General features: G+C 40.8%; 1 protein-coding gene across 6 annotated transcripts in view; it reads right to left on the bottom strand.

The window, feature by feature from the left end:
• Positions 1-93: 93 nt before the first annotated feature.
• Positions 94-13,532, bottom strand: part of pald1a (phosphatase domain containing paladin 1a) — a 58,001-nt gene continuing 44,562 nt past the window's right edge. For all 6 annotated transcript variants that reach the window (XM_026178502.1, XM_026178503.1, XM_026178505.1 and 3 more), the window contains one exon: positions 94-1,883. In XM_026178502.1, the coding sequence (XP_026034287.1) occupies positions 1,734-1,883 (150 nt within the window). In that variant the 3' untranslated portion in view covers positions 94-1,733. The remainder of the gene's footprint in view (positions 1,884-13,532) is intronic.

Below are 13,532 nucleotides of genomic sequence, written 5' to 3'. Positions count from 1 at the left end.
CTCCTACACACAAAAATCCGAATCCTTGGTGCAGATGGATAAGCTTTAGTTTTCTCCACGTAAAAAAAAAAGATATCAAAAGCAGAAACTCTGTTAGATCTATCTGAAATATTTATTTTAGCTTCCAAACAAGAAAATAATTGGTACATACAGCAAATAAAAGACATTTACTCTGTGAAGAGCGCCTGTTAAAAAAGAAAAAAAAAACAATTAAATGAAAAGCCTAGCTAAGATATCAGGATCTCTTAGTATACAACCTCCACATTTGTGCGTTTAATCAAGAATCACAAAGATGGGTATTAGATGTTCCAACACAAACTGTGTATTTTAAATTTCTTCCCATTTTCAATCACTGCAATGTTTTTGATAACTTGAAGGGTGCACTTTCATTATGCAATGCCACACTGAAACAAACAAGAATGACAGGTATCTGGAGGAACGATTGATAATTTTTGATCCTTTGATTTTTGCTTATCTTTCTGGTTTTAAGGCAGGATTCATAATATAGCGGTAACATGCTCAAACAAAGAACATGTCAAGACTTTAAAGAAATCCTGCAGGGTTAAAGTTACTCTACAGATCTGGTGTTGTCATGCATTCAGAGAAAACAATGATGTAAATGTTTGAAAGACAATGCAACTTTAAACTCTTGTTCTAAACAGTGAATCATGCAGCTGTTTCCCTCCACTGAAGAAATGAACATCAGCTGCAGTTATGGAATGGTGTATTTATCCACATCAATAAACACTAAGTGTATTTAAAAAAAAAAAAATCCAAGTCACACCAAATATCTGCAGATGCTGTTTCCATCCATAAATTTAAGCTCCCCAAGCCAAGGTGGTATAAAAGTAACGCCTCCAAATGTACACATCAAAGGTGCTTTAAAGCTTTGCGGACTTCTATTGCATCAAGCTGCAGGTGAGCAGCTTGAGGCTGTGTAGGAAGGCGGATTTGCATTATTGGTAATATGTATGTGGACCATGTTTTGACAAGAAGGAAGAATGCAGAATCACATCACATGACAGAAGTAATTTTACAGCTTTAAACAAAGTTTAAAAACAAAAAAAAACCACAGAGCGCTTCAAAGTCAAATGTAACACATAAAAATGTTAGTACCTGTATCATGACAGATATAATCAAACGTAAAAAAACAAAAAAACTAAAATCAGGTACAACAGAGGAACATATAAGTGCTGTCATATTTTAGCATCTTTGCAACGCTCAAAATCCTCTTATCAAATAACGTTTGGAAAACTCAACAGCACAGTTATTTAAATACTGACAGCTTCCATATGTACATAGGGACTCTTCTGAAAAAGTGGAACAGATGCACAGTGACATAAATTGTTAGAATTTTCTGATCTCCTCCTCCATAACAACATTTAACTCTAGTTCCAGCTGAAGTTTCAAAGAGCTGTCGCAAGTGAGCATAATTTTACTGGGATTTTAAGAAAAAAAATAACCTAAACATGTACAAATTAGTACATTAATAAATTCACTGATGTAAAGGCACAACTTCCAATACAGAAGCAGAATCTTGCTGAGATTTAAAGCTAAAAACTGTTAACATCACAAGTGAGAAAAAAAGGAAAAAAGCAGTAACATTAAACAACAGGTGTTGTGAAGATATACAGAAAATAAGGGTAAATACAGAAGGCATAACTATGTTATTGGAAATGTCTTTTATTCTGAAAAGCACAGTACTGTTTTGGCGTATTCACAGTGATCCCCTCTCAGATGAACTCCCCGCGGAAAGGAAGTGACAGAATGTTTTGCTGTTGCCAGCGGCAGCGCAGCCTGGCCAGTGGCGTGTCCCTCGGGTTTTCAAACTCAGAGAAGCCCAGCTGGTTGAGGATGTCATAAACTCCGGCTCTGGCAGCCACCTACCACAGAAACGCACAAAATATTAATGAACAGGCGATATGGCGTGCCAAGATTTTTTTTTCTCTTCTTGTCCTTTGTGACCACACAAACACATGGACTTCCACTTTTTCAGCATGGTTTCTGATGGCTGCTAGATGCGCAGCTGTTATAATGAAAGACCAGGGCTCAACTCCGGGTTTGGAGAAGTGGCTGAAAAAGAATTCGGTTGTGTCACTTGGGTAAAAATATTAAGACCGTACTTATTTTCAGGCATAATCAGAGCAATAAAAAAAAAAATTAAGCGGAAACCAAATCAGCCTGTAAAATCAGCTGAATAGTGTCCTCATTGGTTCTGGAGGGAGCTTTAAAAAATCCTGATGACATTACGATGACATCAAGGTCATCAAGGACTTTTACTAGGAAATAAAGCGTTTAATGAAATTATTGAGAATTACTGACTTTGGATTGTGGGAAATGTAGGAACAAGCATTTTTCCCAGAACATAGCAGGCTCTGCTCCTTTAATTCCAGCATTTTTTACAGTTACAATACTACTGAAAGTAACGAAAGTACCCTTTTAGAGAAGCAGAATTGACTTTTTAAGAGTTATATTATAACATATCATCCATCCTCTTCAGTCTCAAATACTCAGATCATCTCATTTGGCAACCCCATGCAAATAAGTGAGCAGCCAAAACAAGCTTCCAGATGTTTAAAATGTAAATCATTTTAATTACTTTAAGCTTAATATAAAAATGTAAATATATACAAAATTGCATGTGGCACTGAGTACAACTAGTTATTCATTTAAGAGTCTTCCTCGGATATAGTTAATTAGCCCCACATTTATTGCATTAAACTTCAAATAGTTTGTAAAAAATAAAAAATAAAAAAAAGAATTGCTATTGAAGTCAATATAAATAGCTTGTATTTATTTTTTTAATAAGTGCAAGTAGCATTTGTACCTGTAGACCTGAGTATGCCCACGCATGTTCTAGTCAGGCTGAAGCAGTGATGGTGGCTCAAAGAATAGGGCGATTTTTCAAATCATCATAACAACAGTGAGTCACCCCTTATGCTTTCTGTCCACATCAGTCATCTCAAAGTTTCCACAATCATAAAAATCAAAAACTTTACCTCTTTCAAGGCCATTTTTAGATAATATGAACACTTGTGGTCTCATTTCCTTTGCAAAAGCGTGACCCCACTGCCAACTTGAATTTCATTTTGGGGTAAGAGGACAAAGTCACAGAGAGCTCAATCTGGGCAGTAAAGGTGGTGGCATAAAAAGATTGTCTAGATGTCACAAAAAAAAAAAAACCACTCCTGCCTCCTCGGTCTGCTGAAGCACCATGGCACAAAGGCACACACCACATTTCACATGGTTTCTAAAGGACACGCTCCCTCAGGGCATTACAGTTAACATCACGGTAAAAATCTGACTTTGAGTGACGAATTCACAGAATCTCAGCCCTATCCAAAAAGAAAGAAAGAAAGAAAGAAAATGATGTTCTTCCTCCACGCTTGAAGTGCTATGTATTACGTGTTTCGTTTGTAACTCATTACAAAATGAGTCACGAAATGAAGCTCTGGTAAGTTTGACACAAAGTCAATATTTTCTTCCTGAACTCATGAAATTGCACAGTTCACATGCAAGTGGTCAGAACAAGGCTTCCAGGTAGGGCTCTATAAATAGCAGCCATGCTTAAAACTCACAGAAATAATGGAAGTTTGCACTAGGTGTTTTTTCAGAGTCGGTTAGCAGGAGATTTTCTTGAAATTTTTAAAGCCAATAACTCGCATGTCAGGTCACCACCAACAGTGTTTGTGTGAATGAAGTCAACAGCAAAAGCAGTCCAATATTTATGTGAGCCTAATTGAGTGCAATGCTTTACTTAATTTACACCAATTACCACACTTATAAGTACCCAAATCCCTGCTGTAATGGAACAGCACCACGGGAAGAGTATATGCTCAGTGGACTTTGTCTGAATCTTTCCTGAATGAATGAGAACATATCTGCCTCCTGAGAGTTCGGTGTTAAGCAGTAGGTCATAGTGACTCACGGTCTGCTACGACTGATGGGAAACACCAAAGACAACCAGAAACATCTGGCCATAAAGGTAAGCAACATAAACAAATAAAAACAAAACCCAGTCAAAGCCGACTTCCCTGCAAAAGCCTTTAACTGCCCTATGACGAGTGCCCCAGTTTGCCCATTTTACTTTGAAGGAGAAGCCTCAGTGCAATGCACTGGACTGTGAAGTTCAATTCCCACATGTAAAAAAAAAAAATAGTAATAAAGAAAAATTGTGCTGGATTCCTTGAAAGGCACAAAAGCATTCAGAGTCATCTCTTCCATTATGCAGGCTGAGACTGAAATCGATACAGGACTCAGCTGAACCTAAATCTGGTCTATATAGCCCTAAAGGACATCCAGGGAATGACTCAGTGGAAGTAACGTGGCCTAAAACGCATTGCCAATTTAACCTCTCCCTTTTTCTCCTGAGGCAGTCAAGGAAGCTGCAAATTTTGGAGTAGAGAGAGAGAGAAACTTTTTGAACATCAGGGTAAATAAGGACAGTGTTTGAGGGAGCAAATTTGCATACTAAACAAAAATGAGCAATATAATTGTGGTCATATTCTCAGGGCTACGAGGGAATCCTGTACGTACGTGCTGCTGGAAACCCTTTTAAAAGTAGGCTGTCAGGTAAATGCTGAAGAAGACATATGGGAACAATGAAGAGGAATAATAGTATCAAGATATCCCTTTCACTAACAGTGATTACAGCTTAGCCGGCCAGCTTTGTGCAGAAATAAACACGTGCACCACAAAGTGTGGTCTGGATTATCTACTTGCTTACAATGCAAAATTCAAACCTTAAATACATATCACATAACTTCTGCTTTTGTGCAGTCGGCACTGGCTTGGTTCTTTAAGTTGGAAATGAGTGATCACGTAGCCTCTATTGTCCCGTCTTAATACAGCTTTTTAATAACTAGCTCATGCAGTCATGTACCTCTAATGTTTGTGTGCTATGAGTTCGTGGACAGCTAACAGTTCAAAAGCTGCACGAGTATTTTGATAGGAGAAACTGACTTAGTGCAGCGGAACCATTAGTCAGTCGATTTGACGCCCACATGAATCTCTGGATTTGTGCTGTTAACATGCATAGCCTGACTCATCCACCCCAGAGCCTGCCTGTCTAAATAAGTAATGTATGAAACATCAGAAAATACAAAACGTCAACTTAGGGAGGCCCAAAAGAGCATATCAGGGGGATGACAGTGACTGCATACGGTCTTTGTGGAGTCAAAGCTGTTGGTGTTGATCCAGTTTTCTTCATTATTCTCTTGTTTTACAAAAAAAAGATAAATCCAGTAAAGCGTGTGACTTCACAGTGGATGCCAGCTGCAGTCAGACTAATTCAGCTGTTGCAGCAGAAGGAATTTCAATGTGGCAAACAAAAAAGAATCCACTTACAAAACTCTTACAGCAAAATCCATCTGTCTGTTTTCTTCTGCTTATCCAGTGCAGGGTTGTGGGGGAGGGCGAGGCTTATCCCAGCTGTCATGGGGCAAGAGGAGGGGTACACCCTGGACAGGCTTTAAACTTTCACAGTACTCACACATAAAGACAGACAACTATTCACACCTACAGTAGATATAGAATCACCAATTAACCAAACGCCATGTGTGTTGCTAAGAATGTGAGAGAAAGCCAGAGTACCAGGAAAGAACCCCCAGACATGTGGAACACAGACATGGAACCTAAACCGAAAAAGACCCCAGACTATACTTGAGCCCAGGGCCCTCTTGCTGTGAGGAAACAGTGCTAAGCACCGCTTTAATAAAGTCCGATTCTGACACACTCGGTACTTTTAAAACTGACTCTCTAATCTGAAGAGGTTAATACATGACCACGTTCCTATCATCATCTATAGCCACAAGATGTGGGTAGTCACTGAAAAAGTAAATCAGGGTAGACCCAGTACCTTGAAGAAGTTATGTTTTTTGGCTAAGGAGTTAAGCAAGTGTAGGGATGCTTAGTTTACCATCTCCAAAAAACAGTCAGGCTCATTAATATTACTATATACAAATATTACAAATAATTTGTAATGTAAAGTAACTTTGTACCCAAAGACAGGACGACAAGTCAACGTAGAATCTAGTGTGGCAAGATAAAAGAAAAATGAAGTAGTACTGCCCTGAAATCAAATTTGGCATCTTGTTAATTATGCTGAAGGACGGCAGATTGAATGAATGAAGCTCTTGATGTACGATCACTGGAGAACAAGGGAAAGGGGGAAATCAAGGCTGTGTTGCTGCACTTTTTCTTCCTTTTGTACTGCTCACACCATTCCCTGCCCACACCACCAACATTAAGCAATGCAGAGGGCTGGAGGTCACTGAAAGCTGAGGTCATATAACAGTGTCTATGTCATAGCAATTAAAGAAATAGATGCAAGTGTGAAACAATAGCGATCCCCTTCTGCAATAAGTAATTCCAGATATTCCAGATGTAATATTTATCTTCTTCAATCTCAGAAAACATTGCACACTGACATTGTGACGGTTTTCTTTTCATCACATCCTTTTCAGTCTCTGTACACCTGGACACAAAAGTGCTTGAAAACAAGTTGTGATACCCTGACAACTTGCTACTAGGGCTGCCACAAACGATTATTTTGATAGTCGACTAGTCACCGATTATTTATGCGATTAGTTGACTAATCAGATCATCATCCACTGGACGTAAAACTACAGCTTATTGCACCAGCAGCATCTGCTCTTATATAACTATCATTAGCTTACAGCTTTAAGCTTTTAAGGTGCTAACTAAAAATAAAGACAAGATGATAGTTTATTCAATTTTAATGAAATTTGCAGATTGTTTCGGTAAAGTTTAATAAACTCCTTGCTATCTAAAATATAACAGGACACCGGAGTATATTCTCCAGCATCTCACACTTCTGATAATCAGCTGTCTGCTTGACGTTTATTCAGCTGTGTAAAAACTATAACTTTAATCTCAGCCAAACCGATTTACTCAGGAACAAATAAAATACCAAAAAAAAAAAAAAAAAAGCCAAACAACAACATTTTTAATTTATCTAAGTGACTCATATATATTTAACCTGAGTCGCGAAAGACGGCGGTGGGTTTGAAAACAATTTGCCGGGAGTCCGGTGTTCTCACGGCGCTAGTGACCTAGCCCCCGGCTAGCTATCGAGCTAGTGGGTAACAGACGTCTCCGAAAACGTCGGAGCGCTTTTGAAAATATGTGGTGTCCTGATAAACTGAGCCGATATTTGAGGTTTACACAGCTACATTCTCGCCTGAAAATATGTTAAACGTTTATTTTGTGACCCAGAAAGAATAATAAGAGTAATATTAAAACTAACTAGCTACCGCCATTGTTGGAAACTAAGCTGGGCTGCGCTATGAATTCTGGGACACAGCTGCTTCTTCTTCTTCGGGGTTTAACGGCAGCTGGCATCCTTGTACATGCTGTGCTGCCATCTTCTGTTTCAGTCCGTTATTACACTCTTAAATCCTGCTATTATTCCTGCGTCTTTTGCGATCTTACAAAGCTTCAAACGACACGTCGACTATTAAATTAGTCGTCGACGATTTTGATAGTCGACGTAATCGTGACTAGTCGACAAATCGTGGCAGCCCTACTTGCTACCACACAAAAATCATTTTGAGGATTATAGTAACTCTTCTTACTTTTAGTGACTTTTATAACTATAAATAAAATGAACAACTTTAACGTTCTCATGGATTCCTGGGACATTACTGTAACAAAACTAAATTAAGTTCCCCTCCACACTGTACAAAAACAAAACAAAAAAACTCAAAGTCAAACAATTTAAATCAGATTTGTTATTTGAGGCTAAACTGTAGCATCATGCCTCCCTCTGGTGCTCTCTGTTTGTAAAGTGGCCTTGAAGTTGTTGGCGTGTGGCGACAAGCTTCCTGGGTGACAGCAAGCAGAGCTGCTGGTGAGATATCTTTCATGTTTCATTGAAGAGCTCACAAATGGTGCTGTGGAGCGGTGGGGGGCAGGGCAGCGAGGAGGTCTTTCCCACAGCCGGCTATCTCAAAGGCTGCACATACCAGCCCGGTGCAGGGGGGGACAGGGAGGCCTCTGTGCCACACATCAAAACAGCTGGAGTGACTGATAGGGTACTACTTCTGCAGGCATCTGCGGTATGCACTGTACACAAGTCGAGCTATTGTGTAAAGGCCCGCACTTTTGATTAGCAAACATAGATTTCAATTTCAAAATCTAATCTGAAGTTTTCACTCTCATCTCAATACGCTGCCATGGCCATTGCCCAATGAAGTACAGTATTTGTCCCAATGTGCCAATTTAACCTCTGGCTCTTCTCCAGTGAGCAACATCTATTTAAAAACTTTGACAAATATGCACGTTTATGTTTTTTATCCATCACACAATGCATAAATGTCACGGAGGCATCAGATCGCTCCCAAATTTCTTTAGCAGCATCACAATAAACCCGAAAATCCTGACACAGAGAGTCACAAAGAACTATCTTTAGCTAGAAGAAGAACATGGAGTCCTGCACCAAATGTTATGCCTATATCTCAATATCATCGAGCCGGTCTGGATTAACATGAAGTCACAGAAAACTCTGAAATAGTCTAGCTCAGAATAAATTCTCTGCCAAGTACCTTGAAAAATCTGCCTACAAGTGTAACTGTGGAAATAGTGGGTAGTTGTAATATTATATTGTGAAAGCATCCTCATCTTCAGAACATATAGTTATGACAAAAGCAAAAGGGCAAAATATATTAAATATATAAAAAGCAAAGGATGCTACCCTGAATGACTGGGAACACTGTGCTCTTGCTTTTAGTGGCTGTAGAGATCAAATTAGTCCACACACATACCCACGTACATACAGCCAATGTAGGATGCAGGACAGAATGTACCACTCTGAGCTGACAGGTTGTGTAACCATGGCTTCAAAAGCGTGACCAGCGATAGTGATGACCCCCCGACTGCTGCCTGTGGCACTGCAGTTTGTCATTAACGGTCCTGCCACGGTCACTGGTGATAGGCTAACGATTATGCCCCGAGGTTGGTTGGGGCCGATTGGCTGGGCTACTGCCAGATTGTGCTCCAAGTAGGCTAGTAAACACATCACAATACTGATGGTGGTGACAGAAATACTGATATTTTGAGATAATTCTTTAAAAAGAGGATAAAGGAAAAAACTGAGATATTTGGATGTTTGAATGTCTTTGTCACTACCGTCACAGCTGTAGCTGACATCACTGCAATATCTTCAAGCCTTCAAGTCCTTCAAGATCTCTTTAAGATGACATCTAATTCCCACCTTAATACCAAATGCTGCTCAGGCCCGAGTCTGACAGGTTTAAATCAATATCTGCCTTTTGTATGTATGGGGTGATAAAGGAGTGACATCATTCATTTTAATGATATACTTGCACTTCCCAGATATCATCTGTCACTCAAACTATGTCTGGTGCTGCGACAGTCATTGTCAAATGTTATCCCACATCTGCATATTATAATACTTTCTCACAGCTTCTGTAAATATACATATAAAATGTAAGTAGGAGAATGAGAAAGGCTAAGAAAAAACATGCAAAAAAGTTTCTGAGTATGTCAGTGCTGAAAATGCAGAGAAATCATCCACCGTTTGGCGTAATTTGTTAACATGAAGCAAAGGAACTGTCACATTGATTATGCTGTCAGTTCTGGTCATCAGGGAAACTCGATTTATGTGAAGTAGCAGCTCCCAAAAGCGCAGCAGCAAAGAGAACTTTCTTTAAGATGAGTGTCAGTGGAGTGATCCGCATATTAACACTGCACTGTATGTAGCACTGATATGAGTTAGCAACAAACAAATTATCAGCTAATTATCAATAACGTGCCACAAGTCTGTAGTTTTTCACTTGTGATTACAGAATCTCACTTTCTGTTAACAACACAAAGTAAAATACATCTAAAACGGATTAAATAATAAAAACTGAAAAAGTGCCATTTGTTCATATCAGTGACAATTCAATTCAATTTGATCACAACAACAGTCACGTCAAGGTTTATTTGGTAAGGTAAAGACTTTACAATAATACAGAGGAAAACACCAACAATCAGACGACCCCTGCCGAGTAACCACTTGGTCACAGTGTGAAGGTAAAACTCCCTTTTAACAGGAAGAAACCTCTGGTAGAACCAGGCTCAGGGAGTAACCTCGGCTTTATCCTAATTTAGAGGCAAGAAATTAGAGATCATCTAGGTCTTTATGTCTTTAAGACCATCCTGTAGTTAAACTAATTGGTGTGTTACATGACTCCACAGCTGGATAAAGCTGGGTATCATCGGCATGAATGATGTATGCTATGCAATGAAAATGTATGCTATGCCTTCTAATAAAAGTGCCTAATGAAGCGTGTATAATATAAATAGAACTGGTCGTAGCACAGAACCCTGTGGAACTATCAGGCTTTTATTTATATTTTCCTCTGTTCCCAGTACGTAAAGTGCCTGTCTTTTTGAAAAATGACTATTTTCCGCAACACAAATCAATCATTATAGCATGAGATTTCATGTACTCCAGGATTTTCACATTATCTTGGAGATACTGGAGCTATGTGTAGGCTTTTTAAATGTACAAGAAAAACAAGTACATATATTGTACTAAATTTACATTGTTGATGCAGCCCCGCAAATTTTCATTTTATCTGATCTTTATATCTTGACAATGCTTTACATTTTAGAATGTCAAAAAGGGGGTTTGAATGTTCTAGTGAAAGCAGACAGACCTCAACAAAAGTCTGTGGCTCATTTGATGGCAGAGGTGTAGTTGAAAAATGGCTGTGATATACCTATCTTGTTTCCTTCTAGACCTGGCCACTGCCCATAGAGGTGACAGTTTACTGTACTGGCTCATCTAAATAGATGTGCTCAGTCATTTTTGGTTTTCTGCTCAGGCAGGCCCACAGCCATCTTATCACTTAGGTTTTAAGGTTGTGTTTTAACAAACTGAACCACGTTATAAATTATGACAAAAAGTCAATTTAATAGAAATCCTGATGACGCTGGGTTATCCTTTTATTAATCTGAAATTAATTTATAAGAACATTTATTATCTGCATGGAACTCATCCCAACTATTTTTGACTTCACAGCCTCTGTGGACAAGCTGCCACTGTAAGTCAGTGGGGTGTTAAAAGACAATAAAAATACAACCCATTCATCGCTTATCCAGTTGAGGGTTGCAGGAGGGCAGGAGCCTATAACCGCTGTCATGTATAGCAATGTGGGGTAAACCCTGGACAGGTCACCAGTCTATCATAGAGCCAACACAGAGATACAGATGACCATTCAACATCGCCTGCCTCAATTTTATCCCACAACTTAGACATTCACATTACTCACACTCTCATTACACATACATATAGGATCTTGGGGGTGGGCACGATACACGGAATCCAAAGTACCATCAGGGTGTACACCCCACCCCTGGCGTCATTGCCCACCTCTCAATGTTAAATACACGTAGACATTGAGGGCCAGCAGGAGGGACTATGCGCTTACCTGCTGCTCTCTGGCAGGTAGCTCCATGCCCTCCTGGGTTTTAAATGCACCTTAGAACACACATGCATCAACACTACAATGAGCGGGTGGAGGGAGGTTTGGAGTCTTCTCTCACCCCCATTCTCTGCGACCTGCTGGAGCGGGGGGGGCTAGGAGGAGGAGTTGGCCGTCCGACTGCGGTCTGGAGTGTGGGGCCTCCCTGCTGCTGCGGAGTCGGGGCGGTCTGCCTCCCCCCACCGCAGGGAAAAGGGTAACACCACCTGGGTCTGGGTGCAGTTCCCCCCCTCCAGGGGCAAGGGTACCTAGACCCGGGGCTTAGAGTACGCTTGGGGAGTGTGATCGTGTGTACAACGTCTCTTTATGTCTGTCTCCACGTTGGTTGAGTGTGGAGAAAGTGCATATGAGAGCATGAGGGTGGGAATGGATGTTTGTATATGTGTGTGCCTGTATGTCTGTGTCTATATGTCAGGTTGGGTGTCAGGCGCCACCTCTCTGGGGACATCTTAGGCCCTCCAAGGTATGGAGGCCTATCTCCCCCTACCACCACTTCCCCTGCCAGTGGCGGACTCCCTCAGACATCGGTGCGTTGGTGGTTCTTTGTGTCTGGGGATGGGCGTCCGGGTACACACCGGCTCACTCCTTGGCGGCCGCTTATGGATGTTTGTATATGTGTGTGCCTGTATGTAAGTGGCTCGGGCCACTTCGGAGGTGGGGTGCCCCCGGCCTCTCGGCCTGGGGCTCGGTCACTCAGGCACGGCTGGCTGCCGGCGGAGCTCACGGGCGCGTCACTGCAACTCCCCCTGGCTTCTGCTCCGCGGCTGCTGAGTGAGCCCTCATCTGGGACTCTCCTCAGCTCTTACTGAGACAGTGGCGCGGCTGCCCCTCTGGATGTCTGGAGTTTTGATCTCCTCCATACCTGCTTCATGCCCTGGAGGACGGGGCTGTGGCCCCCCCACACCCTCTAGCAGATCATTACATGAAGGAACCTTTTAAAAAAAACAAGCGCGTCCATGCTCACAGGTGTACACATGGGTGATCACACCCACAAACTACACCCTTTTTGGCTCCTACCTCAAAGCACACTGTGTTCTGTTGATCTTATGTGCTGCACAATAATGTTTAATATTTAGTATTTACTGTCATATTCCCATATATCATTGTGATGTTGTTTATTCTATTACTCTTGTTCTCTTCTGCTAGTTTTCTTTTTTCTTTCTCAGCAGGTGACCCAGGTGATTGATATATGCATTTTTTTTCTTCTTTTTTTTTCTTTCTGCTCATTCTGTTGGTTTTTGTCTTTTGCCCTTCTCCCCCGTCCCTCTTCTCAGCTGTTTCTCTTTCCCTCTTTCTTTCTCCCCTTCTTTCCCCCAGTCAAGTCTGTCCCATATTCAGTAAGTGAAAATAAAATAAACAATAAAAGGTGAATCAAATGGACCATTACGGCAAGGCTGGGATGGTCAATTTGGTAAAATAAATCCGTTGGGCATCTTTCTTTGCCTTTAGACAACAATTCTGATGGCAAAAGAGCCAAACGGGACAGGCAAAAAAAAAAAAAAAAAAAATAACATCGCATTCATACATCTGACAGTCTTCAGACTGCGGAGGAAGCCCTAGTACCCAAAGAGAACCACAAGCCACGGTGAAACATCCAAACTCTGCACAGAAAAATCCTTAAAAAAAGATCTTCTTCTGTCAGCTGGTCCCATTTGGGGTCGCCACAGCAGATCAAGTTATGTTATCCCTAGCACTCACTTTTGTGACACCAACCTTCAGTGTGTCCTCCTTCACCTGGAGAATTTAGATGGGATGTCTTTCCTGATGCAACCCTCCCCATTAATCCAGGATTGGGACCCGCAGTAGCTACACACTACACTGCTACATGTGTGAATGCCCCTTCAGAATGAATTTAAAGAAAACCTTCCAGAGGACTCTCTGTTAAATAGTAAACAAAATGCCTCAAATCTCACTGCAAGGTAAAGTTTAATTAAAAAAATAACTGAAAGCCTTCATATTTTTTTTCCCTTTTTTGTAATCTGAAAAATGCTCTTTGGGACATACAATAAACTGAAGGGT

Source organism: Astatotilapia calliptera, chromosome 8 (assembly GCF_900246225.1).
Source record: "Astatotilapia calliptera chromosome 8, fAstCal1.2, whole genome shotgun sequence".
Taxonomy (NCBI): domain Eukaryota; kingdom Metazoa; phylum Chordata; class Actinopteri; order Cichliformes; family Cichlidae; genus Astatotilapia; species Astatotilapia calliptera.
This window is presented reverse-complemented; position numbering and strand designations above follow the sequence as displayed.